The sequence below is a fragment of the Procambarus clarkii genome, chromosome 38 (genome assembly GCF_040958095.1).
Source record: "Procambarus clarkii isolate CNS0578487 chromosome 38, FALCON_Pclarkii_2.0, whole genome shotgun sequence".
NCBI classification, from domain to species: domain Eukaryota; kingdom Metazoa; phylum Arthropoda; class Malacostraca; order Decapoda; family Cambaridae; genus Procambarus; species Procambarus clarkii.
Genome location: NC_091187.1, coordinates 23949736 through 23976085, shown reverse-complemented (window position 1 = coordinate 23976085; position 26350 = coordinate 23949736). Strand labels below are relative to the sequence as shown.

At 43.1% G+C, this 26350-nt stretch overlaps 1 protein-coding gene across 4 annotated transcripts in view; it reads left to right on the top strand.

Moving 5' to 3' along the window:
• LOC138372410 (methyltransferase-like protein 27) overlaps nucleotides 1-17588 on the top strand; it is a 222129-nt gene extending 204541 nt beyond the window's left edge. For 3 of the 4 annotated variants that reach the window (XM_069337889.1, XM_069337887.1, XM_069337888.1), the window contains one exon: nucleotides 16105-17588. In XM_069337889.1, coding sequence (XP_069193990.1) covers nucleotides 16105-16182 — 78 coding nt within the window. In that variant the 3' untranslated portion in view covers nucleotides 16183-17588. The remainder of the gene's footprint in view (nucleotides 1-16104) is intronic. The other variant, XR_011230852.1, reaches the window with a different exon arrangement.
• Nucleotides 17589-26350: the final 8762 nt, after the last annotated feature.

Sequence of the window (26350 nt, the reverse complement as noted above, 5' to 3'; positions counted from 1 at the left end):
ACACTAGTCTAGGGTGTGGTACTGTGTCAAAGGCTTTCTGGCAATCCAAAAATATGCAGTCTGCCCACCCCTCTCTTTCTTGCCTGATTCTTGTTGCCTGATCGTAGAATTCAATTAATCCAGTGAGGCATGATATGCCATCCCTGAAACCATGTTGGTGTTGTGTCACAAAGTTCCTTCACTCCAAATGTTCCACTAGCTTTTTCGCACAACTTTTTCCTATAACTTGCATGGTATGCAAATTAGGGACACTGGCCTGTAGTTGAGTGCCTCCTGTCTATACCCGCTTCTTGTATATCGGGACTACGTTTGCCGACTTCCAAATTTCTGGCAGTTCACCTGTTACCAGTGATTTGTTGTACATTTACATCGCATCAGGCTTGAATATCCATGTGCATGAAAAATAGGCTTACAGGCTCCGGAAGATGAGAGGAAATGTCAGCACTGTGGAGAAATGCCCGACAGACCACTGGAACATTATCTAACACAGTGCACAGTTACAAACCCACTAACATTTCAACTTAGATTCAAAAGAGCAAAAGAAGTTGTTAAACACCTATGCAAAATCTTACTGAAGCGACCTTACGAGTCATAAATACTCATACTCCGCCCAAGTAAAACAGAAACAAGCAACACTTAGTGGGCCAGCTAAAGGCTTAGGGCCCGTGCAGGAATATCCCTGCAAAAAAAAAAAAAACATGGAAAGTGGCAGGCACAATGCTTCTGCTTCTTCCTTTAGTATCCATGGCGATATTCAATCTGGGCCTATAGCCTCTATCACATCCAACTCTAGCATAAGCTTCCTTACATCCCTCACTGGTAATCTCAAATTCCTCTAGTTGTGCCTGGTTAACTATTCCTTATCTTATCTCTGGAACTTCCTCTAGCGCTTATGTGAAGACTTCCTGGAATTTCATATTGAGTTCCTCGCACACTTCTTTTTCGTTTGTAGTGAATCTGTCTGCAAATGACAAAGAAGTGTGTGTGGAACTCAGTAAAAAAAGAAAGTGTACTTTCCTAGTTTTACTTACCTAGTTGTGCTTGCAGGGATTGAGCTTTGGCTCTTTGGTCCCGCCTCTCAACTGTCAATCAACTGGTGTACAGATTCCTGAGCCTACTGGGCTCTATCATATCTACACTTGAAGCTGTGTATGGAGTCAGCCTCCACCACATCACTTCCTAATGCATTCCATTTGTCTACTACTCTGACACTGAAAAAATTCTTTCTAACGTCTCTATGGCTCATTTGGGCACTCAGTTTCCACCTGTGTCCCCTAGTGCGTGTGCCCCTTGTGGCAAATAGCCTGTCTTTATCTACCCTATCAATTCCTCTCAGAATCTTGTATGTGGTGATCATGTCCCCTCTAACTCTTCTGTCTCCCAGTGACGTGAGGTTTAATTCCCGTAGTCTCTCCTCGTAGCTCATACCCCTCAGTTCGGGTACTAGTCTGGTGGCAAACCTTTGAACCTTTTCCAGTTTAGTCTTATGCTTGACTAGATATGGACTCCATGCTGGAGCCGCATACTCCAGGATTGGTCTGACATATGTGGTGTACAAAGTTCTGGAAGATTCCTTACATAGGTTTCTAAAGGCCCTCCTTATGTTAGCCAACTTGGCATATGCCGCTGATGTTATCCTCTTGATATGAGCTTCAGGGGACAGATCTGGCGTGATATCAACTCACAGGTCTTTCTCTCTCTCAGACTCTTGAAGGATTTCATCTCCCAAATGACACCTTGTATCTGGTCTCTTGCTCCCTACACCTATCTTCATTACATTGCATTTGCTTGTGTTAAACTCTAACAACCATTTGTTTGACCATTCCTGCAGCTTGTCCAGGTCTTCTTGGAGCCTCAAGCTGTCCTTTATCTAAATCCTTCTCATAATTTTGGCGTCGTCAGCAAACATTGAGAGGAATGAGTCTATGCCCTCTGGGAGATCATTTACGTATATCAGAAACAGGATAGGTCCGAGTACAGAGCCCTGTGGTACTCCACTGGTGACTTCACGCCAATCTGAGGTCTCACCTCTCACTGTAACTCTCTGCTTCCTATCACTTAGGTACTCCCTTATCCACTGGAGCGCCCTACCAGTTATTCCTGTCTGTTTCTACAGTTTATGCATCAGCCTTTTATGGGGTACTGTGTCAAAGGCTTTCCAACAATAAAAAAAAATGCAGTCCGCTCATCCTTCTCTGTCTTGCTTAATCTTAGTCACCTGATCGTAGAATAATATTAAGCCTGTAAGGCAAGATTTACCCTCTGTGAACCCATGTTGATGGGTTGTCACGGAGTCCCTTCTCTCCATATGTGTTACTAGGTGTTTTCTCACGATCTTCTCCTTCACCTTGCATGGTATACAAGTTAAGAACACTGGCCTGTAGTTCAGTGCCTCTTGTCTGTCACCCCTTTTTGTATATTGGGACTACATTAGCAGTCTTCCATATTTCTGGTAGATCTCCCGTTTCCAGTGACCTACTGTACACTATGGAGAGTGGCAAGCAGAGCGCTCCTGCACAATCTTTCAATACCCATGGAGTGATTGCACACAAAATGAGATCATTGGGTATAACTGGTAAAGTAGGACACTGGGTACTCAATTTCCTGTCGAACAGAACACAAAGAGTAACAGTCAATCAAGTAAAATCGAGTTCGAGCGCAGTTAAAAGCTCTGTACCTCAAGGTACAGTCCTTGCACCACTGATGTTCCTTATTCTCATATCAGATATAGACAAAAACACAAGTCACAGCTTCGTGTCATCCTTTACAGATGATACAAAAATCAGCATGAAAATTACCTCTGCTGAAGACATTGATAAACTACAAACAGATATTAACAAAGTTTTCGATTGGGCAGCAGAAAATAACATGCTGTTTAACGGTGATAAATTCCAGGTACTCAGATACGACAAAAATTAAGAACTTAAACATAATACAGGGTACAAAACACAGTCGAATCTGCCCATAGTAGGAAAACGGCATGTCAAGGATTTGGGAATAATGATGTCCGACGACCTAACGTTTAGGGAGCATAACCAAGCAAGTATTGCGTTAGCCAGAAAAATGATAGGATGGACTACGAGAACCTTCAAGTCCAGAGATCCCATCACAATGGTTGTACTCTTCAAATCACTTGTGTTGTCCGGTCTTGAATACTGCTCAGTACTCACTTCTCCCTTCAGAGCAGGAGAGATTGCTGAAATTTAGGGAATACAGAGAACATATACGGCACGCATAGACGAGATAAAGCATCTAAATTACTGGGATCGTCTCAAAGCTCTCCAAATGTACTCACTAGAAAGGAGACGAGAGAGATACCAAATAATATACACATGGAAAATACTGGAGGGACAGGTCCCAAATCTGCACAGTAAAATAACAACGTTCTGGAGTGAACGACATGGAAGAAAATGCAGAATAGAACCAGTGAAGAGCAGAGGTGCCATGGGCACAGTCAGAGAACACTGTATGAACATCAGAGGTCCACGGTTGTTCAACGTCCTACCAGCGAGCATCAGAAATATTGCAGGAACAACCGTGGACATCTTCAAGAGGAAACTAGATTGTTTCCTTCAAGGAGTGCCGGACGAACCGGGCTGTGATGGGTATGTGGGCCTGCGGGCCGCTCCAAGCAACAGCCTGGTGGACCAAACTCTCACAAGTCAAGTCTGGCCTCGGGCCGGGCTTGGGGAGTAGAAGAACTTCCAGAACCCCATCAACCAGGTATCAACCAGGTACCCATGGTGAGATTCCATCCGGGTCAACAGCCTTTCTCACGTCCCGTACTCCCCTAATTGTGCTTGCGGGGGTTGAGCATTGGCTCTTTGGTCCCGCTTCTCAACTGTCAATCAACTGGTGTACAGATTCCTGGCCCTACTGGGCTCTATCATATCTACATTTGAAACTGTGTATGGAGTCAGCCTCCACCACATCACTTCCTAGTGCATTCCATTTATTAACTACTCTGACACTGAAAAAATTCTTTCTAACGTCTCTGTGGACGTCTCAGTGTGTGTGTGTGTGTGTGTGAGTGTAATTACCATAAGTTTAATTATCTAAGTGTAGTTACAGGATGAGAGCTACGCTCGTGGTGTCCCGTCTTCTCAGCACTCTTTGTCATATAACGCTTTGAAACTACTGACAGTCTTGGCCTCCACTACCTTCTCACCTAACTTGTTCCAACCGTCTACCACTCTTTTTGCGAAAGTGAATTTTCTTATATTTCTTCGGCATCTGTGTTTAGCTAGTTTAAATCTATGAACTATTGTTCTTAAAGTTCCAGGTCTCAGGAAATCTTTCCTATCGATTTTATCAATTTCTGTTACTATTTTGTATGTAGTGATCATATCACCTCTTTTTCTTCTGTCGTGTGAGGCCTATGTTCTCCTATTCCACATTCCATAACATGGCATTTATTAACATTAAATTCCTTTTGCCAAGTGGTGCTCCATATACTTATTTTGTCCAGGTCATCTTGAAGGGTGTAACGGGGGGTGGGGGAAATAACTCTATCTAGTCCTTTATTCCACCCCCCAGTTAACTAACGAGGCCGGGGGAAACAGCTCTCTCTAGTCCGTTATTCCGTCCTCAGTTAGCTAACTATTCTAGAGCACCTCCAGAGTTCCTAAGGCAACCTCTCTCGTTCAACACCTTGTAACCTAGGTATTTGACTACCTAGGTGCTAAGACTACAAGGCGTCGTAACTGGATCAGCTACCCGAAACTCTAGAGAGAACTCTAGAATACAGGATCATTGCCACAAACGTATAAGAGGAAACGAAAGGAAAGAAATGAATAGTGAAGTAATTAGTGAGGGTTTGGGGTAAGAGGTAGGGAGGTGGGAGGAGCGAGAAGGGTCATTAGTTGAAAGTGAGAGTTTAGAGATGGGTGGAGGGAGAGGTGTAGATAGGTAGAAGTAAAAGAGTAGATAGTAGAAGTAGAAGAGTAGATAGTAGAAGACGAAATGCTGCCACCATCCATTCATGATCATTACATACAAGACAAGGAATGGAACTTGCCTGTATCACAAAATTCTCAAAGGATGTTATCATGAGTTCATTATTAGTATGTTCCCTCTGTACCATGTATCAACTCCAAACATGTACTCATTTATATCATGAACCCAGTAACCACAGAGGCTTTCTCAAATCCTCAACTCAAAGCTCTAGGGAACAAAGTTAAACACAATTTAAATAATAAATTCATAATTATATTTCACATGAAGTATCATAATGTAGCAATTCAATTAAAATGTTAAAGAGAGTCATTATCCAAGAATTCGAGAACCCTACAACTTGACTGCCCCTGATCATCACACAACATATGTAAACACGACCAAGTCACCTTAATGTTCACTCACCGAGGACTGAGTCTAAGTTGAATAGAGAGGGGGGGGGGGGGTTTGTAGTTGACGGAGACTCCCGCCCTGCCGGCCGACAGCCTCCCGTCTGCTCTGCTCTCCTGACTGCCGTTCTGTCTGTTCTGTCTGTTAATGCTCTATGCTGGATAGCTCTCCGAGTTTATATTGGGGAACCTAGTAGCTAACTCCGCCCACAAGTAGATAGCCTCCGGCACTACCAAGCCACTCCTTAAACGTCGGCATGTTTGAAGGCTACCCGGCTCCAATTATACGCTTAGCGGAAGCAAGGTGAAATTATCATGATCTGACCTCAGGTCACTTGGGGTCATTAACGGTTAGAGGTGTGAGATCTCAGGCAGACAACTGGCGCCTCTCAGATCCTTGTCTGTGACTCGTGTACTCTATATATATTTTAAATAAACTAACCCAAACACTTTTACAGTGTTACATCTCCCCTTCTCCCCGAAATAAAGTTTTTGCAACACTGCTAAAGCAAGTTAGCTGTGTGCGACAACTTTATTAACGAAAAGAATACATCCTAGCTAAACAAATATACATCATCCTACTCTAAAAAATGAAATATGTAGACAGACGTCCATTGTCTCTGGCTGGGCGACGTCACTGCTTGGTCTTGTAGATAATCCTGTACCACATTTCTTCAACACAACTGCCTCCGTCGCTTCTCCGTCGTTAACGCACAACAACCCTTGGTCAACCCGAAAGCCGTTACTACTTGAACTGCGCACAGGACCGTGGAATTCGGTTGTCCCAGCTGATCTGTAATTGGCCCTACGTCAGTCACCATGAGAGACGTATATTGGGGTTCTTCACAGCTATAGGGACTACAAGTTTCGAGACCTTCATATAGTTGCCAACAGTAGAAATCCCATCCTACTCTTCTTCCTCCCTGTTGCTCCAGCACGCCTCCTTCAGAGAGCTACTTCTGACAGCCACATCAAGTCTGCATGACACAGGAAGAATCACTCAACAGAGCTACCTGCTTGCAGGAGGGGCGGCCAGTCAAGGCAAACGATCCTGTCTTGCAATTACGCTCCATGCAATGATGCTGACACCAGCAAGGGACACTAGGTATCATGTCTCACTCAGCTTGTCTTATCTTCTCTTCTTTCTTCTCTCTATTTCTTCTCTCTTCTTTCTTCTTTCTTCTTTCTTCTTTCTTCTCTCTTCTTTCTTCTCTCTTCCTCCTCCCATGGGTCTTAGACAAGCGACCTGGGGTCCATTGGGGGTCTGTCCGTCCTGGGGTCCATCCTGGGTAGACCGATGTTGGTGGGACAGACTGGAGTCGTTGTTGCTCCTCTTCCATCATTACTGGGTCGTCTGGGGTCGTCTGCAGAACGACCTGGGGTCCACTGGGTAGACCAATGTTGACTGACCGAGAGGGCTGCATCTTGGGGTCCCCTGGGGTGGTGATGGTGGTGGAGCCGTGACCTCCAGGTAGTGGGCTGGTCGTGGTGGTGGTGATTAACGCCCGTGAGTGTGGTACACAGCAGCCGTCTCCCTCTTTTGTATGTGCGTCTCTCCTCTCTTCTGGCTCCCACCTGTGGGTGAACAGAAAGGCGACAATATCGTGCTCCCAAGATATGTTATGTGACCCTGTAGTTTGTATAGGGTTACACAGTCCAGTCATACCGCTCTCCTCCTGGCAACGACTACACTTAAATTTAAATAATCCAATTGACACTGAATGATATTGACTTGGTGGATCTTTTTGTATATTGGGACTACATTAGCAGTCTTCCATATTTCTGGTAGATCTCCCGTTTCCAGTGACCTACTGTACACTATGGAGAGTGGCAAGCAGAGCGCTCCTGCACAATCTTTCAATACCCATGGAGTGATTGCACACAAAATGAGATCATTGGGTATAACTGGTAAAGTAGGACACTGGGTACTCAATTTCCTGTCGAACAGAACACAAAGAGTAACAGTCAATCAAGTAAAATCGAGTTCGAGCGCAGTTAAAAGCTCTGTACCTCAAGGTACAGTCCTTGCACCACTGATGTTCCTTATTCTCATATCAGATATAGACAAAAACACAAGTCACAGCTTCGTGTCATCCTTTACAGATGATACAAAAATCAGCATGAAAATTACCTCTGCTGAAGACATTGATAAACTACAAACAGATATTAACAAAGTTTTCGATTGGGCAGCAGAAAATAACATGCTGTTTAACGGTGATAAATTCCAGGTACTCAGATACGACAAAAATTAAGAACTTAAACATAATACAGGGTACAAAACACAGTCGAATCTGCCCATAGTAGGAAAACGGCATGTCAAGGATTTGGGAATAATGATGTCCGACGACCTAACGTTTAGGGAGCATAACCAAGCAAGTATTGCGTTAGCCAGAAAAATGATAGGATGGACTACGAGAACCTTCAAGTCCAGAGATCCCATCACAATGGTTGTACTCTTCAAATCACTTGTGTTGTCCAGTCTTGAATACTGCTCAGTACTCACTTCTCCCTTCAGAGCAGGAGAGATTGCTGAAATTTAGGGAATACAGAGAACATATACGGCACGCATAGACGAGATAAAGCATCTAAATTACTGGGATCGTCTCAAAGCTCTCCAAATGTACTCACTAGAAAGGAGACGAGAGAGATACCAAATAATATACACATGGAAAATACTGGAGGGACAGGTCCCAAATCTGCACAGTAAAATAACAACGTTCTGGAGTGAACGACATGGAAGAAAATGCAGAATAGAACCAGTGAAGAGCAGAGGTGCCATGGGCACAGTCAGAGAACACTGTATGAACATCAGAGGTCCACGGTTGTTCAACGTCCTACCAGCGAGCATCAGAAATATTGCAGGAACAACCGTGGACATCTTCAAGAGGAAACTAGATTGTTTCCTTCAAGGAGTGCCGGACGAACCGGGCTGTGATGGGTATGTGGGCCTGCGGGCCGCTCCAAGCAACAGCCTGGTGGACCAAACTCTCACAAGTCAAGTCTGGCCTCGGGCCGGGCTTGGGGAGTAGAAGAACTTCCAGAACCCCATCAACCAGGTATCAACCAGGTACCCATGGTGAGATTCCATCCGGGTCAACAGCCTTTCTCACGTCCCGTACTCCCCTAATTGTGCTTGCGGGGGTTGAGCATTGGCTCTTTGGTCCCGCTTCTCAACTGTCAATCAACTGGTGTACAGATTCCTGGCCCTACTGGGCTCTATCATATCTACATTTGAAACTGTGTATGGAGTCAGCCTCCACCACATCACTTCCTAGTGCATTCCATTTATTAACTACTCTGACACTGAAAAAATTCTTTCTAACGTCTCTGTGGACGTCTCAGTGTGTGTGTGTGTGTGTGTGAGTGTAATTACCATAAGTTTAATTATCTAAGTGTAGTTACAGGATGAGAGCTACGCTCGTGGTGTCCCGTCTTCTCAGCACTCTTTGTCATATAACGCTTTGAAACTACTGACAGTCTTGGCCTCCACTACCTTCTCACCTAACTTGTTCCAACCGTCTACCACTCTTTTTGCGAAAGTGAATTTTCTTATATTTCTTCGGCATCTGTGTTTAGCTAGTTTAAATCTATGAACTATTGTTCTTAAAGTTCCAGGTCTCAGGAAATCTTTCCTATCGATTTTATCAATTTCTGTTACTATTTTGTATGTAGTGATCATATCACCTCTTTTTCTTCTGTCGTGTGAGGCCTATGTTCTCCTATTCCACATTCCATAACATGGCATTTATTAACATTAAATTCCTTTTGCCAAGTGGTGCTCCATATACTTATTTTGTCCAGGTCATCTTGAAGGGCATGACAATCATCTAAGTTTCTTATCCTTCCTATTATCTTAGCTTCATCAGCAAACATGTTCATATAATTCTGTATACCAACTGGTAGATCATTTATGTAGACAATAAACATTACTGGTGCAAGAACTGAACCCTGTGGTACTCCACTTGTGACATTTCTTAATTCCGATACATTGCCTATGATCACTGCCCTCATTTTTCTATCAGTCAGAAAATTTTTCATCCATGTTAGAAGCTTACCTTTCACCCCTCCAATATTTTCCAGTTTCCAGAACAACCTCTTATGTGGAACTCTGTCGAAAGCCTTTTTTAGGTCCAGATAGATGCAGTCAGCCCAACCATCTCTTTCCTGTAATATCTCTGTTGCTCGATCATAGAAACTGAGTAAATTCGATACACAGGATCTTCCAGATCGAAAACCATACTGTCTGTCTGATATTATATCATTTCTCTTCAGGTGTTCTACCCATTTAGTTTTAATTATTTTTTCCAATATTTTGACTATTACACTTGTCAATGATACCGGTCTATAATTAAGGGGGTCTTCCCTGCTTCCATTTTTGAATATTGGAACTATGTTAGCCTTTTTCCACACATCAGCTACAACTCCTGTAAACAGGGATGCCTGAAAAATCAGTTGAAGTAGAATGCTGAGCTCAGGTGCACATTCTCTCAGAACCCATGGTGAAACTCCATCTGGACCAACTGCTATGTTCTTATTTAGCTCCTTGAGCATTTTTTCCACTTCATCTCTAGACACCTCTATGTGCTCTATGTTGTTCTCTGGAATTCTTATTGTATCTGGTTCCCTGAAGATTTCCTTTTGTACAAACACACTTTGGAACTTTTCGTTTAATGTTTTACACATTTCCTTTTCGTTTTCCGAGAATCTATTTCCCATTTTCAACCTTTGAATAGTATCCTTTACCTGTAATTTGTTGTTTATGAATATGTAGAATAGACCTGGTTCTGTTTTACATTTGTCTGCAATCCCTTTTTCAAAATTTCTTTCTGCCTCTCTCCTCACTGCCGTGTAGTTGCTTCTCGCATCTTTGTATCGCTGGTATGTTTGGGGGTTTGGCCTCTTCCTGTATTGATTCCATTTTTGTGTCTTTTGGTCTCTGGCCCTCTCGCAATTTCTGTTGAACCAATCCTGTTTCCTTGTCATATGTTTCCGTGCCTTTATCATATATTTCACAAAACTTGACGTACATCTCATTCACTTCCTTGCCTAGCAGCAAGTCTGTCCAATTATACTCACTAAAAAAATTTCCAAGGTTGCCATAATGTCCTCTCGTAAAGTCAGGTTTATCAATTGTATCAACCTTCATGTGTGTAATTACCTAAGTGTAGTTACAGGATGAGAGCTACGCTCGTGGTGTCCCGTCTTCCCAGCACTCTTTGTCATATAACGCTTTGAAACTACTGACGGTCTTGGCCTCCACCACCTTCTCACCTAACTTGTTCCAACCGTCTACCACTCTGTTTTCGAAAGTGAATTTTCTTATATTTCTTCTGCATCTGTGTTTAGCTAGTTTATATCTATGACCTCTTGTTCTTAAAGTTCCAGGTCTCAGGAAATCTTCCCTATCGATTGTATCAATTCCTGTTACTATTTTGTATGTAGTGATCATATCACCTCTTTTTCTTCTGTCTTCTAGTTTTAGCATATATAATGCCTCTAACCTCTCCTCGTAGCTCTTGCCCTTCAGTTCTGGGAGCCACTTAATAGCATGTCTTTGCACCTTTTCCAGTTTGTTGATGTGCTTCTTAAGATATGGGCACCACACAACTGCTGCATATTCTAGCTTTGGCCTAACAAAAGTCGTGAACAATTTCTTTAGTATATCGCCATCCATGTATTTAAAAGCAATTCTGAAGTTAGAAAGCGTGGCATATTCTCCTCGCATAATATTCTTTATGTGGTCCTCAGGTGATAGTTTTCTATCTAGAACCACCCCTAGATCTCTTTCTTTATCAGAATTCTTTAAAGATTTCTCACATAATATATAGGTTGTGTGGGGTCTATGTTAGCCTATTCCACATTTCATAACATGGCATTTATTAACATTAAATTCCATTTGCCAAGTGGCGCTCCATGTACTTATTTTGTCCAGGTCTTCTTGAAGGGCATGACAATCATCTAAGTTTCTTATCCTTCCTATTATCTTAGCATCATCAGCAAACATGTTCATATAATTCTGTATACCAACTGGTAGATCCTTTATGTAGACAATAAACATCACGGGTGCAAGAACTGAACCCTGTGGTACTCCACTTGTGACATTTCTCCAGTCCGATACATTGCCTCTGATCACAGCCCTCATTTTTCTATCAGTCAGAAAATTTTTCATCCATATTAGAAGCGTACCTGTCACTCCTCCAATATTTTCCAGTTTCCAGAACAACCTCTTATGTGGAACTCTGTCGAAAGCCTTTTTTTAGGTCCAGATGGATGCAGTCAACCCAACCATCTCTTTCCTGTAATATCTCTGTTGCTTGATCATAGAAACTGAGTAAATTCGATACACAGGATCTTCCAGATCGAAAACCATACTGTCTATCTGATATTATATCATTTCTCTCCAGGTGTTCTACCCATTTAGATTTAATTATTTTTTCCAATATTTTGACTATTACACTTGTCAATGATACCAGTCTATAATTAAGGGGGGTCTTCCCTGCTTCCACTTTTGTAGATTGGAACTATGTTAGCCTTTTTCCACACATCAGCTACAACTCCTGTAAACAGGGATGCCTGAAAAATCAGTTGAAGAGGAATGCTGAGCTCAGGTGCACATTCTCTCAGAACCCATGGTGAAACTCCATCTGGACCAACTGCTTTGTTCTTATTTAGCTCCTTGAGCATTTTTTCCACTTCGTCTCTAGACACCTCTATGTGCTCTATGTTGTTCTCTGGAATTCTTATTGTATCTGGTTCCCTGAAGATTTCATTTTGTACAAACACACTTTGGAACTTTTCATTTAATGTTTCACACATTTCCTTTTCATTTTCCGTGAATCTATTTCCCATTTTTATCCTCTGAATATTATCCTTTACCTGCAATTTGTTGTTTATGAATTTATAGAATAGACCTGGTTCTGTTTTACATTTGTCTGCAATCCCTTTTTCAAAATTTCTTTCTGCCTCTCTTCTCACTGCTATGTAGTTGTTTCTCGCATCTTTGTATCGCTGGTATGTTTGGGGGTTCGGCCTCTTCCTGTATTGATTCCATTTTTGTGTCTTTTGGTCTCTGACCCTCTCGCACTTTCTGTTGAACCAATCCTGTTTCCTAGTTCTGCTTCTCTGTTCTGGTATAAATTTTTTGGTGCCTTTATCATATATTTCACAAAACCTGACATACATCTCATTCACTTCCTTGCCTAGCAACAAGTCTGTCCAATTATACTCACTAAATTTTTTTCTAAGGTTGCCATAATGGCCTCTCCTAAAGTCAGGTTCATTTGCATCAACCGTCATATTTTCTTCCAGATTATAACGCATTGCATACTTTATTCCCAAAAAGACATGGTCACTTTTACCCAAGGGAGAAAGGTACTGAATGTCAAATATTTCTTCCTCCTTCCTGGTATATATCAAATCTAACATCGAGGGAACGTCCCCTTCCCTCATCCTCGTAGCTTGTTTAACATGTTGATACAAGAATGTTTCCAGGATGATGTCTACAAATTTACAGGTTCAGAAATCTTCTGTTTTAGCTTCACATGCTTCCCAGTCTATGGATTTCAAGTTGAAGTCGCCGACTATCATCAGTCGTGAACTATCATTATCCGCTCTCGCTATGATCTCTCTCTCATTATTGTTATAAGACCTTCTCGTTTACTATCTAGCTCCTTTGACCATGTGCTGCTTAGTGGTGGACTATATGCATTTATGATCATTAGTTTATCATCCTCATGGCAGATTTCTAGTGCTATTATGTCAACTTCTTGTGGATTGGCAGTCACTATTTCGTTAACCTTTAGGTGTTCTTTCACCAGCACAGCAACGCCACCGCCTTTCCTGATTTTTCTGTCCCGTCTCCAAATTGAGTAGCCCCTTGGGAATATGACCTCATTTAAAATAGCATCTTCAAGTTTTGTCTCCGTGAGTGCAACAATATCTGGTGTCTGCAGCTGTATTATATCACTTAACTCCAGTATCTTTGATCTTACTACATCTATGTTGGTGTATGCAATCTTGAGGAACTTGTTCCCTTGTTTTGTTCCCTTGGAACTTGTTTGTTGGAACTTCTTGAACTTGTTCTTCTTATTTTTCACTCCCCCTTTCTCTAATGATTTTGTTGGTTTGCCTTTATGTACCACTTTACTGGCCTGCCTAACCCTATCACTTTGTAGAAAAAAAAATTGATTTCTTTTTCATTCCTGCTCTCATTTTGCCTCGGCGAGGTTCAGTTTCAGCTTCTCTCTATCTTCTTTTGAAAGATCTCATCTTAACGACCACACTTTCCCATCCTCATCACTTTGTAATTTTCTAGCATTCCTTAGTACTTCTTCCATCTGTTTGGCACTGTGTGTGTGTGTGTGTGTGTGTGTGTGTGTGTGTGTGTGTGTGTGTGTGTGTGTGTGTGTGTGTGTGTGTGTGTGTGTGTGTGTGAGTGTGTGTACTCACCTAGTTGTGCTTGCGGGGGTGGGTTTTAGTTCTTCGTTCCCGCCTCTCAACTGTCAATCTACTGGTGTAGAGATTCCTGAGCCCAACCTTGGTCACTTGGGTGGGTGGTATGGTGATTCCGGCGCTCCTAAGTCCATAGTCCGTGGCGTGTGTCGCTGTGATGTCCGTGTTGAAGATACCTTCAGTGATTGTTTGTGGTTGACTTCGGCATTGGATATTTGGTCTTGACTGCTACCGATGTCTGCGTCAGGTTCTAGTTGTTAATGATGGCAAGGATGTCGTCGTCGTTGCTGTCAATGATCCTTATGCTGAAATTCCTGGTGAACACGATCCTGTCCGCCAGGTAGCGTCGTGGTGGTGCGAGGTTGTTGCCAGCGTCTTGCAGGGTGGTCGTAGTAGTGGTTGTGAGTATCTTCTCAAGGTCCTAACTCCTGGAGAAGAGCAGTGAACACACTCTTGTCTCCAGGATGTCGGCCGGTGAGACGTTGGCGGTGGCGGAGATTTGTGCTAATATCTCGGCGGTGGAGAGAACAAGGTTCTCCGGGAGGTGAACCTAGTCCCTGTGCAGCATGGTGTAGGTGGGTCCTGGACCATAGGAGCTTAGGTCGCAGCAAAGATGGATATTTGGAGTGAATGTGATGGAGAAACAAGACTCCATCTGATTGATGAAGATTAAGCCACCCAAGAAGGGGCTCAGGCATGAATTGCCGATAAGTGGTAGATTTTTTTTTGAGTGAATTTATACTTTGTGCTGTGGTTGCATTAAAACCCCTTCTGGAATACATATATATCTTCGTGTTACGGTCAATATGGACCAGTAACTGGGTTCTTGATAGATGAACCTGCTAGTTGTATCTGACCCCGAGTCGGTAGTGGTTTTTAAGGAATTGGCTAGATACTGCAATATATATACAAGGGGGAAATGAACAAAACACTGCTCCCTTCACCAATATATTTACACTTAACCCTTAAATAGACATAAATGGACTAGTACGATACTTATATACATCGAGACCCTTTCAGGCAGGACTTCAGACACGCTTACATGCAGTGTTCACCAAATCCCAGGGTTTCTCTCACCCGGTACCTCGTCCAACCGTACTGTGAAACACTGGCGAGTTTCACCTTGTACGTGGGCCAGTCAACTGACAGTATCCTGAGGTGCCTATACCCCACAACCACTTTAACCACTTGCTGGAAAAGAACCTCAGCCTCACGCTGATCGGGGGCCACTTAAACAATCGATAGAGGGGTAGCAAACCCCTGGCAGAAGCCTCTAGCGTCCAGCTAGCAGCGTTTCTCCACAGGTACCTCACTGTCGTCCGGTTTCTCCCCTAAGCCAGACCCGGGGTACGCCGATCTCTTCCAATGCTACTTAAACTGCAGTAAACACACACTGGAGATTGGGCGGCGGCTTACTTTGTCGTGTTCTAGGACCAAGTCGGAAGAATATTGGCTGCCCAAGGTAAACTGCCATCCTCAGTAAACCGCCCCCACACGTCACTTCTGTGGAGAAAAACACGTCATTAGTTAATTGGATGGAACTGGTGAAAACAGGAGGTAACACTTACTCACTGGGGAGTTGACATTATGCACATCGCACAATGTAGGTGGAGCTGATCTTGATTCGCCACCTCAGAGGTCATCCACAGCAACCTCTGTCTAGCCAAGGCAAGAAACCGAAGCTGTATGCAGGTATCAGGCTGTCATCACCATATGGAGTTGTTCATATGGCGTCCGATACTGTGGGAGTTAGAGTGCAGACTCACAGATGACGTTGATGTCGCCACTCCATACTCCAACGATATAGTCGAGATCGTAACACTTCGCTTACATCATTACATGCAAATTTCATCAAGATAAATCTTCTACTATTTCGTTGATCAATTTAGATTTATTTACATTTTTTCTTAAAGAAAAAGAATTCAATAAATCTATTATAATTCTTTAGAGTACTTTCCACTTTGAAAATCAACCAATATCAATCAATTGATATCAACCATTATCAACCAATTGATATCAGTCATAATCAACCAATTGATATCATCATTATCAACCAATTGATATCAACCATTTTTATCAAGATTCAAGTACGAGGCGGTTGCTTCTCATCATTGGTCGACTACACTTACTTTTGTGTAAAATCTATAGAAGAGTAACAATGTTTATCTATACAATAGAATATTCTAACCTTTGTTCTGATATATGTTTTCCCATAACACTGTTCCTCTATCCAATTTACTTTGTTACCAATATAGTGTTCTCATATCATGTACTCTCAAAAGCTAAACTTTTGCTTTTTGATGTTCAACAGGTAGTAAGGACGGTGGTGCCGAACTATTTCGTTGAGATTGATGGAGTCGTGTACATCTATCGTGTTGTGAGCGACTAGAGGCCAGATTCACGAAGGTACTTACGAATGTTTTTCTTCTTAGCTACGAATGTTTTCCTTCTTAGCGCCTTCGTGGCGGCTACGTCGGTATTCAGGTAGCTATACTAAGAAGAAAACCCTCCGTAAGTTTGGTCCATCATCTAAGTGTACTGTCGACCACTCGTAGCTTTACGTAATCTGGATATAACTCAATTTTTCTCTACTACATAACACTGGGATCGATTTTAAGATTTTGGAAAGTAAACAAAAGATTATAGCTGGTGAATCTTGTGAAGAGGAGTCCTTCATGTTAGTTATATATGTATTCTCTGCTTGAAACTTGAAGTAAATATATGTCTTTTATGATATTATAATTAGTTTTATAATAACAAGATATTATACCAGTAGTTATTAAGTAAATAAACACTGATGAACATGAAATTTGAGAGAAGGTGATGAACCCTGCCTGATGGGATCATTTACTATCACCAAATTCCCCTGTTCACCTAGTAGTAAGGGTGTACCTTAGCTGTACATACCCATTTCTAATTTAATTAGTTTGGTTTTATTTTGAAATTAAATCTAGGTGAGACATAAAATAAAAATATGCTGCACAAATGATGTTAGATAAGGAGAAGGGTAAAAATGTCAAAACTTTATTCATTGAATAATTAAAGCTATAATTATGACTATATGGACTATTAAAAAAGAGAGAGGGAATTAGGAGTCCAAGACCTCTTCCTGTTACACAACTTGGGTGTGGAACAAATAATTATCAAAAGAAGGCACCATGCCGGGAAGGCTATGTAAAAGTAAGGCAGTGAGGGGAGGCAGCTACTTATTTCAGAAATGCTTATTTTATTTACTTTATAAGCTGAGGCAGCTTATTTTATTTGAGGAATACTCAGCTGATTCCTCTACATTTAGCATGGAACAAATTTGTGTCCATGACCTGTTCCTGTTACACAATTTGGCTGTGTGTGACCAAACTAGAAGTGCTCTACAAATCAAGGGACCCAGAATGTGGAATGACCTTTCGAATCATGTCAAAGGATGTACCTTTCTCAACCAGTTTAAGAGTAAAACCAAGTACTACCTAATTAACTCCATGTAACCTACCTTACCCCCCCTAAATGTCAACTCATGTCTTGCTATTTTTTAAACAATGCTGTTTGTTCACCAACGTGTACAATTGCTGATTTATGCTATGTTACCCCCCTTTTTTTATTCCTTCTTTCAACACAATTTATACCTAATCCTGATTACTATTAAGTTTTAGTCTAAGCATTTATTCCCCTACACCTTGCCCGAAATGCTATGAGTATTAGTGGCTTTAGGTATTGTATGTACTAGCTATGTATAAATCCAAAATTATGTTTGTAAATCAACTGTATGTACTTTTCCTGAATAAAATATCTTTATTGTTACTTATTTATTAATCAGTAAATAAGTATACTGTTTATATATACTGAATCAATGTTTGTGATTCTTTACACAAGTTTCTGAATGCCGTTCGTATGTTGGCCAGCCTGGCACATGCCGCTGATGTTATCCTCTGGATATGTGCTGCAGGAGACAGGTCTGGCGTGATATCAACCCCAAGTCTTTTTCTTTTTCTGACTCCTGAAGAATTTCCTCTCCCAGATGATACCTTGTATCTGGCCTCCTGCTCCCTACATCTATCTTCATTACATTACATTTGGTTGGGTTAAACTCTAACAACCATTTACTCGACCATTTCTTCAGCTTGTCTAGGGCTTCTTGAAGCCTCAAACAGTCCTCTTCTGTCTTATTCGTTTTCATAATTTTGGCATCGTCCGCAAACATTGAGAGAAATGAATCGATACCCTCCGGGAGATCATTTACATATATCAGAAAGAAAATAGGACCGAGTACAGAGCCCTGTGGGACTCCACTGGTGACTTCACGCCAATCGGAGGTCTCAACTCTCACCGTAACTCTCTGCTTCCTATTGCTTACATACTGCCTTATCCACTGGAGCACCTTACCAGCTACACCTGCCTGTCTCTCCAGCTTATGTATCAGCCTCTTATGCGGTACTGTATCAAAGGCTTTCCAACAATCCAAGAAAATGCAGTCTGCCCAGCCCTCTCTTTTCTTGCTTAATCTTTGTCACCTGGTCGTATAATTCTATTAAGCCAGTCATGCAAGATTTACCCTCCCTGAATCCATGTTGGCGATTTGTCACGAAGACCCTTTTCTCCAGATATGATACCAGGTTTTTTCTAACGATCTTTTCCATCACCTTGCATGGTATACAAGTCAAGGACACTGGCTTGTAGTTCAGTGCCTCTTGCCTGTCGCCCTTTTTGTGTATTGGGACCACATTCGCCGTCTTCCATATTTCTGGTAGGTCTCCCGTCTCCAGTGACTTACTATACACTACGGAGAGTGGCAAGCAAAGTGCCTCTGCACACTCTTTCAGTACCCATGGTGAGATCCCATCTGGACCAACAGCCTTTCTAACATCCAGATCCAGCAGGTGTCTCCTGACCTCCTCTCTCGTAATTTTGAACTCTTCCAAGGCCGCCTGGTTTACCTCCCTTTCTCCTAGCACAGTGACCTCACCTTGTTCTATTGTGAAGACCTCCTGGAACCTCTTGTTGAGTTCTTCACACACCTCTTTGTCATTCTCTGTATACCTGTCCTCGCCTGTTCTAAGTTTCAATACCTGTTCCTTCACTGTTGTTTTCCTTCTGATGTGACTGTGGGGTAGCTTTGGTTCGGTCTTGGCTTTGTTTGCTATATCATTTTCAAAACTTTTCTCTGCTTCTCTTCTCACCCTGACGTACTCATTCCTGGTTCTCTGGTATCTCTCTCTGCTTTCTGGTGTTCTGTTATTCCGGAAGTTCCTCCACGCCCTTTTGTTCAGTTTCTTCGCTTCCATACATGCCCTATTATACCATGGATTCTTCTGTTGCTTCTCGGATTTTTCCCTTTGGGCCGGGGTGAACCTGTTTACTGCCTCCTGACACTTTTGGGTAACATAGTCCATCATACCTTGTACAGACTTATCTCTGAGGACTGTGTCCCAAGGTATTTCCCTTAGGAAACTTCTCATCTGTTCATAATTCCCCTTTCGGTATGCCAGCCTTTTGATTCCTAGTTCTTTTTTAGGGGAGATAATTACTAGCTCTACCAGGTACTCAAAGTTCAATACACTGTGATCACTCATTCCCAAGGGCGCTTCCAGCTTAACTTCCCTTATATCCCACTCATTTAGGGTAAATATCAAATCAAGCATTGCTGGTTCATCTTCTCTCATTCTTGTTGGTTCCTTGATGTGCTGGCTTAGAAAGTTTCTTGTTGCCATGTCCAGCAGCTTAGCTCTCCATGTTTCTGGTCCTCCATGCGTGTCTCTGTTCTCCCAATCTATCTTCCCATGGTTGAAGTCTCTCATAATTAGTAGTCCAGATCCATTCCTGCTAGCAACAAAAGCTCCTCTTTCTATTATGTTAATGGTGGCCATGTTGTTTCTATCATATTCCTGTCTGGGTCTTCTGTCATTTGGTGTGGATTATATATGACTACGACTATAATTTTTTTCCCTCCAGTTGTTATGGTACCTGCTATGTAGTCACTAAAACCTTCACAGCCCTGAATAACCATCTCTTCAAAATCCCAGCCTTTTCTTACCAGCAGAGGTACACCACCACCACCTCTTCCTTCCCGCTCTTTCCTCATAACATAATAGTCCTGTGGGAACACTACATTTGTTATCGTCCTCGTTAGCTTTGTTTCTGTGAGGGCTATTATGTCTGGGTTTTCCTCTAGTACCCGTTCTCCAAGCTCATTTGCTTTATTTGTAATTCCATCTATGTTAGTGTACCTTGCTTTGAGGCTCACTTTCTTCTGTCCCTTCTCAAATCGCCTCCTTGGTGAGTGTTCTGCTGGTGGGGAAAGCTGTTCCATGGGTGTGAGGACCTGTGAGGTGGATAACAGGGTCTCAGAGGACACTGGGATGAGGGGTTGGGGATCCAGTGAAGGGGGGTCCAATGAAGGGGGTCCAGTGTGTGTGGGTGTGTGTGTGTGTGTGTGTGTACTCACCTAGTTGTGTTTGCGGGGGTTGAGCTCTGGCTCTTTGGTCCCGCCTCTCAACCGTCAATCAACAGGTGTACAGATTCCTGAGCCTATCGGGCTCTGTCATATCTACATTTGAAACTGTGTATGGAGTCAGCCTCCACCACATCACCCCCTAATGCATTCCATTTGTCAACCACTCTGACACTAAAAAAGTTCTTTCTAATATCTCTGTGGCTCATTTGGGCACTCAGTTTCCACCTGTGTCCCCTTGTGCGTGTTCCCCTTGTGTTAAATAGACTGTCTTTATCTACCCTATCAATTCCCTTCAGAATCTTGAATGTGGTAATCATGTCCCCCCTAACTCTTCTGTCTTCCAGCGAAGTGAGGTTTAATTCCCGTAGTCTCTCCTCGTAGCTCATACCTCTCAGCTCGGGTACTAGTCTGGTGGCAAACCTTTGAACCTTTTCCAGTTTAGTCTTATCCTTGACTAGATATGGACTCCATGCTGGGGCTGTATACTCCAGGATTGGCCTGACATATGTAGTATACAAAGTTCTGAATGATTCTTTACACAAGTTTCTGAATGCCGTTCGTATGCTGGCTAGCCTGGCATATGCCACTGATGTTATCCCCTTGATATGTGCTGCAGGAGACAGGTCTGGCGTGATATCAACCCCCAAGTCTTTTCCTTCTCTGACTCCTGAAGAATTTCCTCTCCCAGATGATACCTTGTATCTGGCCTCCTGCTCCCTACACCTATCTTCATTACATTACATTTGGTTGGGTTAAACTCTAACAACCATTTGTTCGACCATTCCTTCAGCTTGTCTAGGTCTTCTTGAAGCCTCAAACAGTCCTCTTCTGTTTTAATCCTTCTCATAATTTTAGCATCGTCCGCAAACATTGAGAGAAATGAATCGATACCCTCCGGGAGATCATTTACATATATCAGAAACAAGATAGGACCGAGTACAGAGCCCTGTGGGACTCCACTGGTGACTTCACGCCAATCGGAGGTCTCACCCCTCACCGTAACTCTCTGCTTCCTATTGCTTAGATACTCCCTGTGTGTGTGTGTGTGTGTGTGTGTGTGTGTGTGTGTACTCACCTAGTTGTACTCACATAGTTGTGTTTGCGGGGGTTGAGCTCTGGCTCTTTGGTCCCGCCTCTCAACCGTCAATCAACAGGTGTACAGATTCCTGAGCCTATCGGGCTCTGTCATATCTACACTTGAAACTGTGTATGGAGCCAGCCTCCACCACATCACCCCCTAATGCATTCCATTTGTCAACCACTCTGACACTAAAAAAGTTCTTTCTAATATCTCTGTGGCTCATTTGGGCACTCAGTTTCCACCTGTGTCCCCTTGTGCGTGTTCCCCTTGTGTTAAATAGACTGTCTTTATCTACCCTATCAATCCCCTTCAGAATCTTGAATGTGGTGATCATGTCCCCCCTAACTCTTCTGTCTTCCAGCGAAGTGAGGTTTAATTCCCGTAGTCTCTCCTCGTAGCTCATACCCCTCAGCTCGGGTACTAGTCTGGTGGCAAACCTTTGAACCTTTTCCAGTTTAGTCTTATCCTTGATTAGATATGGACTCCATGCAGGGGCTGCATACTCCAGGATTGGCCTGACATATGTGGTATACAAAGTTCTGAATGATTCTTTACACAAGTTTCTGAATGCCGTTCGTATGTTGGCCAGCCTGGCATATGCCGCTGATGTTATCCGCTTGATATGTGCTGCAGGAGACAGGTCTGGCGTGATATCAACCCCCAAGTCTTTTTCCTTCTCTGACTCCTGAAGAATTTCCTCTCCCAGATGATACCTTGTATCTGGCCTCCTGCTCCCTACACCTATCTTCATTACATTACATTTGGTTGGGTTAAACTCTAACAACCATTTGTTCGACCATTCCTTCAGCTTGTCTAGGTCTTCTTGAAGCCTCAAACAGTCCTCTTCTGTTTTAATCCTTCTCATAATTTTAGCATCGTCCGCAAACATTGAGAGAAATGAATCGATACCCTCCGGGAGATCATTTACATATATCAGAAACAAGATAGGACCGAGTACAGAGCCCTGTGGGACTCCACTGGTGACTTCACGCCAATCGGAGGTCTCACCCCTCACCGTAACTCTCTGCTTCCTATTGCTTAGATACTCCCTTATCCACTGGAGCACCTTACCAGCTACACCTGCCTGTCTCTCCAGCATATGTACCAGCCTCTTATGCGGTACTGTGTCAAAGGCTTTCCGACAATCCAAGAAAATGCAGTCCGCCCAGCCCTCTCTTTCTTGCTTAATCTGTGTCACCTGATCGTAGAATTCTATCAAGCCTGTAAGGCAAGATTTACCCTCCCTGAATCCATGTTGGCGATTTGTCACGAAGTCCCTTCTCTCCAGATGTGTTACCAGGTTTTTTCTCACGATCTTCTCCATCACCTTGCATGGTATACAAGTCAAGGACACTGGCCTGTAGTTCAGTGCCTCTTGTCTGTCGCCCTTTTTGTATATTGGGACCACATTCGCCGTCTTCCATATTTCTGGTAGGTCTCCCGTCTCTAGTGACTTACTATACACTATGGAGAGTGGCAAGCAAAGTGCCTCTGCACACTCTTTCAGTACCCATGGTGAGATCCCATCTGGACCAACAGCCTTTCTAATATCCAGATCCAGCAGGTGTCTCTTGACCTCCTCTCTCGTAATTTCGAACTCCTCCAAGGCCGCCTGGTTTACCTCCCTTTCTCCTAGCACAATGACCTCACCCTGTTCTATTGTGAAGACCTCCTGGAACCTCTTGTTGAGTTCCTCACACACCTCTCTGTCATTCTCTGTATACCTGTCCTCGCCTGTTCTAAGTTTCAGTACCTGTTCTTTTACTGTTGTTTTCCTTCTGATGTGACTGTGGAGTAGCTTTGGTTCAGTCTTGGCTTTGTTTGCTATATCATTTTCAAAATTTTTCTGTGTGTGTGTGTGTGTGTGTGTGTGTGTGTGTGTGTGTGTGTGTGTGTGTGTGTGTGTGTGTGTGTGAGAGACACATGTGTGGTGTTCTCTGGCAACCCGAGTTCAATCCTATGCTCTTCCAAAGCTCTTTTTGCTTCTAATTCCATTTGTTGTGTTCTCTCTCTCTTTCTCTTGTTCTAGCTCTAGTTCTCTTACTCGGGTTTTCTCTCTTTCCACCTCTAGTTCAGTTTTCTCTTTTTCTACCTCTAGTTTAGTTCTTTCTTTCTCTACCTCTAATTTAGTTTTCTCTTTTTCTGCTTCCTTTTTTATTGGTAGTGCTTACCTCAACTTCTCCAGTTGAAACTGCCTCTCTTTGTCCTCAGGTTCTTGTTGCATCTGGAGTTCTAGCTGAAACCTTTCCAAGCTTCTATTCCAGTTACTCTTGCTACTGCAGCTACTCCTATTTGATCCTTGGGATCTCACTTCGTCTTGTCCATCATCTTCCTTTCCACTTCCAGCCCCTTGCTGGGCTCCTTGCTCTGCAGCTTCACTCTTAGCTCTGAACTGACTAAGGATCTCCTCCTTCATTCCGGCCACTTTATATGACTTCACCTTAACGCAACATTTCTCCAATATCTGCTTTAACTGCTCTTTGGTGCAGCCTTCCAAATCTTCAGGCTTGCCTGACACTATAAATGTTTGCACCTTCTTCATCCTGTCCTGGGGGTCTTCCCGAAAGAGAGAAAATCTACCTGCTCTCACACGGGCTACCTACTGCAGCAATGGGTGAATCAGTCTACCCTCCTGGACTCGAACTGTGGGTGTCTCAATTGAATCTCTCGAACAGGCCCCCAATTATTCTTACTGGGAGGGAAATGGGGATTTAAACCTCAAAAGAGAGCTCTGGTTCCTGTACCAGACTGTTACTTGCACACAGGCGGACCGCGTCCGCAACCACTCCCTGACAGGTCAGACAGCCAACTTCGGCAGCCACACTCCCGCTACCATCGGTCGACCAGCAATGGACACTGTAGTGCTTGGAATTTTCCTAGGAGATCACCCTGTACCCATCATGGTTTTGGAGAGGGGTTCAGCTTCACCTATTTAAGGGTTCGGCTCCAAAACTGGCCTCGTTGTCTTGTGTATACACCCTACTCGATCTGCCATAACTCACCACTTTCTTCTTGTTTGGTACGATCTAAATCCCCCTTTTGTGAATTAGTGTTTACCATCACCCTATCCGCAGCCGTGACCCCCCCCCCCCTCTCTCTCTCTCTCTCTCTCTCTCTCTCTCTCTCTCTCTCTCTCTCTCTCTCTCTCTCGCTTTCTGGGAAACCTCACCAAGACAAGAGTAAAAGCCAGCTAACATATACAACATATAATACACAAGGTAAACGTACATAATACATGACATATAAAAATAGGACATTATCATACAACACTCTAAGCTGCTACAACCCAGTAGCACTCCAAATAATATCCTGGCTTCACCAACTGTCCATATTAGGTGGCTGCACAACTCTTACTGACCACTTACTACTCCCTCACTGCTTGGGGCTGACATCCTGTCACAACAATAATGTATCTTTAACTCTAAATGTATATGAAACTCTGCTTGGGGCTGAAATACCTGAAACATAAGTATCCCCCAACAAAAGAAGAAATCAATCTCTCATCTTACACTGCGTTTTACATGTCAATAAACATTCAAGCACTCCCCTTATACAATCATGCGTCCAGAAAGATCCTCAGCTCTGCTCCTAGAGGTTCACTACCAATGCATATTTCTAGGTCCTCCAAAAATATCAGGAAGGACACTTCTGCAGTTCTCTCAATCTGCTGAACAACGAATTCCTGCTCCATCATCAGTGATGCTTTCTCGCTGATGTTGGAGTCATAACGAATGGAGTCATCCATAAAGAAACGTATAGCTCTCCTACACTGTTTGAAGTCAACTCCTCACTATGGAGTTCTGCTCTACCTCAGGATCAAGGCAGCTCTACCTGTCAAATGGGATTGGAGAAGTATCGACAATTGATCCTGAGGCCAGCTGAGGTGGTTAGCTAAAGCCTCAAATGAGTTAAAAAATGCATCCACCTCAGTTTCTAAAAAAAAGTGGCATTAACTTTATACAGTGAGACACCTCGGCATATACTTGGAGGTTAGCTTCGGCTTCCAGGCGCCGAGTGACGTGGGCAGTCTCAAGGTCAGGCTCCTGTTGTCGAAATTGTAGGGTGGCAGCATGTGTCTCTCATTCCAACTAAAGAGCGGTGGCAGCTTTCTCTTGTTCCTAACGGAGAGAGGTAGCAGCTTTCTCTTGTTCCACAGAGAGAGCGATGACGGCTTCGCGTTCGTGTAGCTGAATTTTCTCCCGTTCGATTTGCAGTTGTTCCCTCTCACGTTCGCGTTGGAGGGGCACCTTCCAGTTCTTCTGAAGAGTTTCTCGTTCACGCTCACGTTGCAGTGTAACATGTTCCCTCTCACGTTCTCGTTGGAGTTCAACCTGTTCTCTCACACGTTCTCATCGGAGTTCAAGTTGTTTCTTCTGGAGGGCAGCTAGTTCTCACTAGAGGGCAGCTTGTTCTTGTTGACGTTGAAGATCCATGCGGGTTAACTGGAGCTTCAACTTCACTACAAATAGTGCGGTTTTATCTGCAATTAGTTGCTGTTCGTGCACCGCCGAAGTGATCATGTCGGTACCTGCCAAGTAGTCCAAAATCAGATTATAGAGTTCAGTTTTAGTGGCTCCATGGGGGAGGGGGGAAGAGAAATATGATATTCAATTGTGAGAGTTAGCAATTGCGCTTTGGTAGCATGGATGAGGGTACCCACTTCATCCTCTGGGCTGTGATGGAAAGCAGCTAATCTAAACATAGTGAATGATTACGAAACAAGTAAAATATAGAGAAGGTCCTTCTGCACGTGAACCAATATATGACTTAGATTGACGAAAGATGACGTGCTAGGACTAGCAACTCGTAACTATCCTGAGTTGAATTATAATTATAAGGTAAAGTATGGTTACAAAGAGAATTAAATGTTTAATGATTAAATCATGAATTGTGAAACAAAATGTTTCGGGGTAGTTCAAAGGAATGTAGGGATTTCTGTCCGGTACTCTATAAATGACGAGCATAAAGGCAATAGAACCAAGGTTCTATTGAACCTAGGTTCCTAGGTTCTAGGAACCTACTGAACCTAGG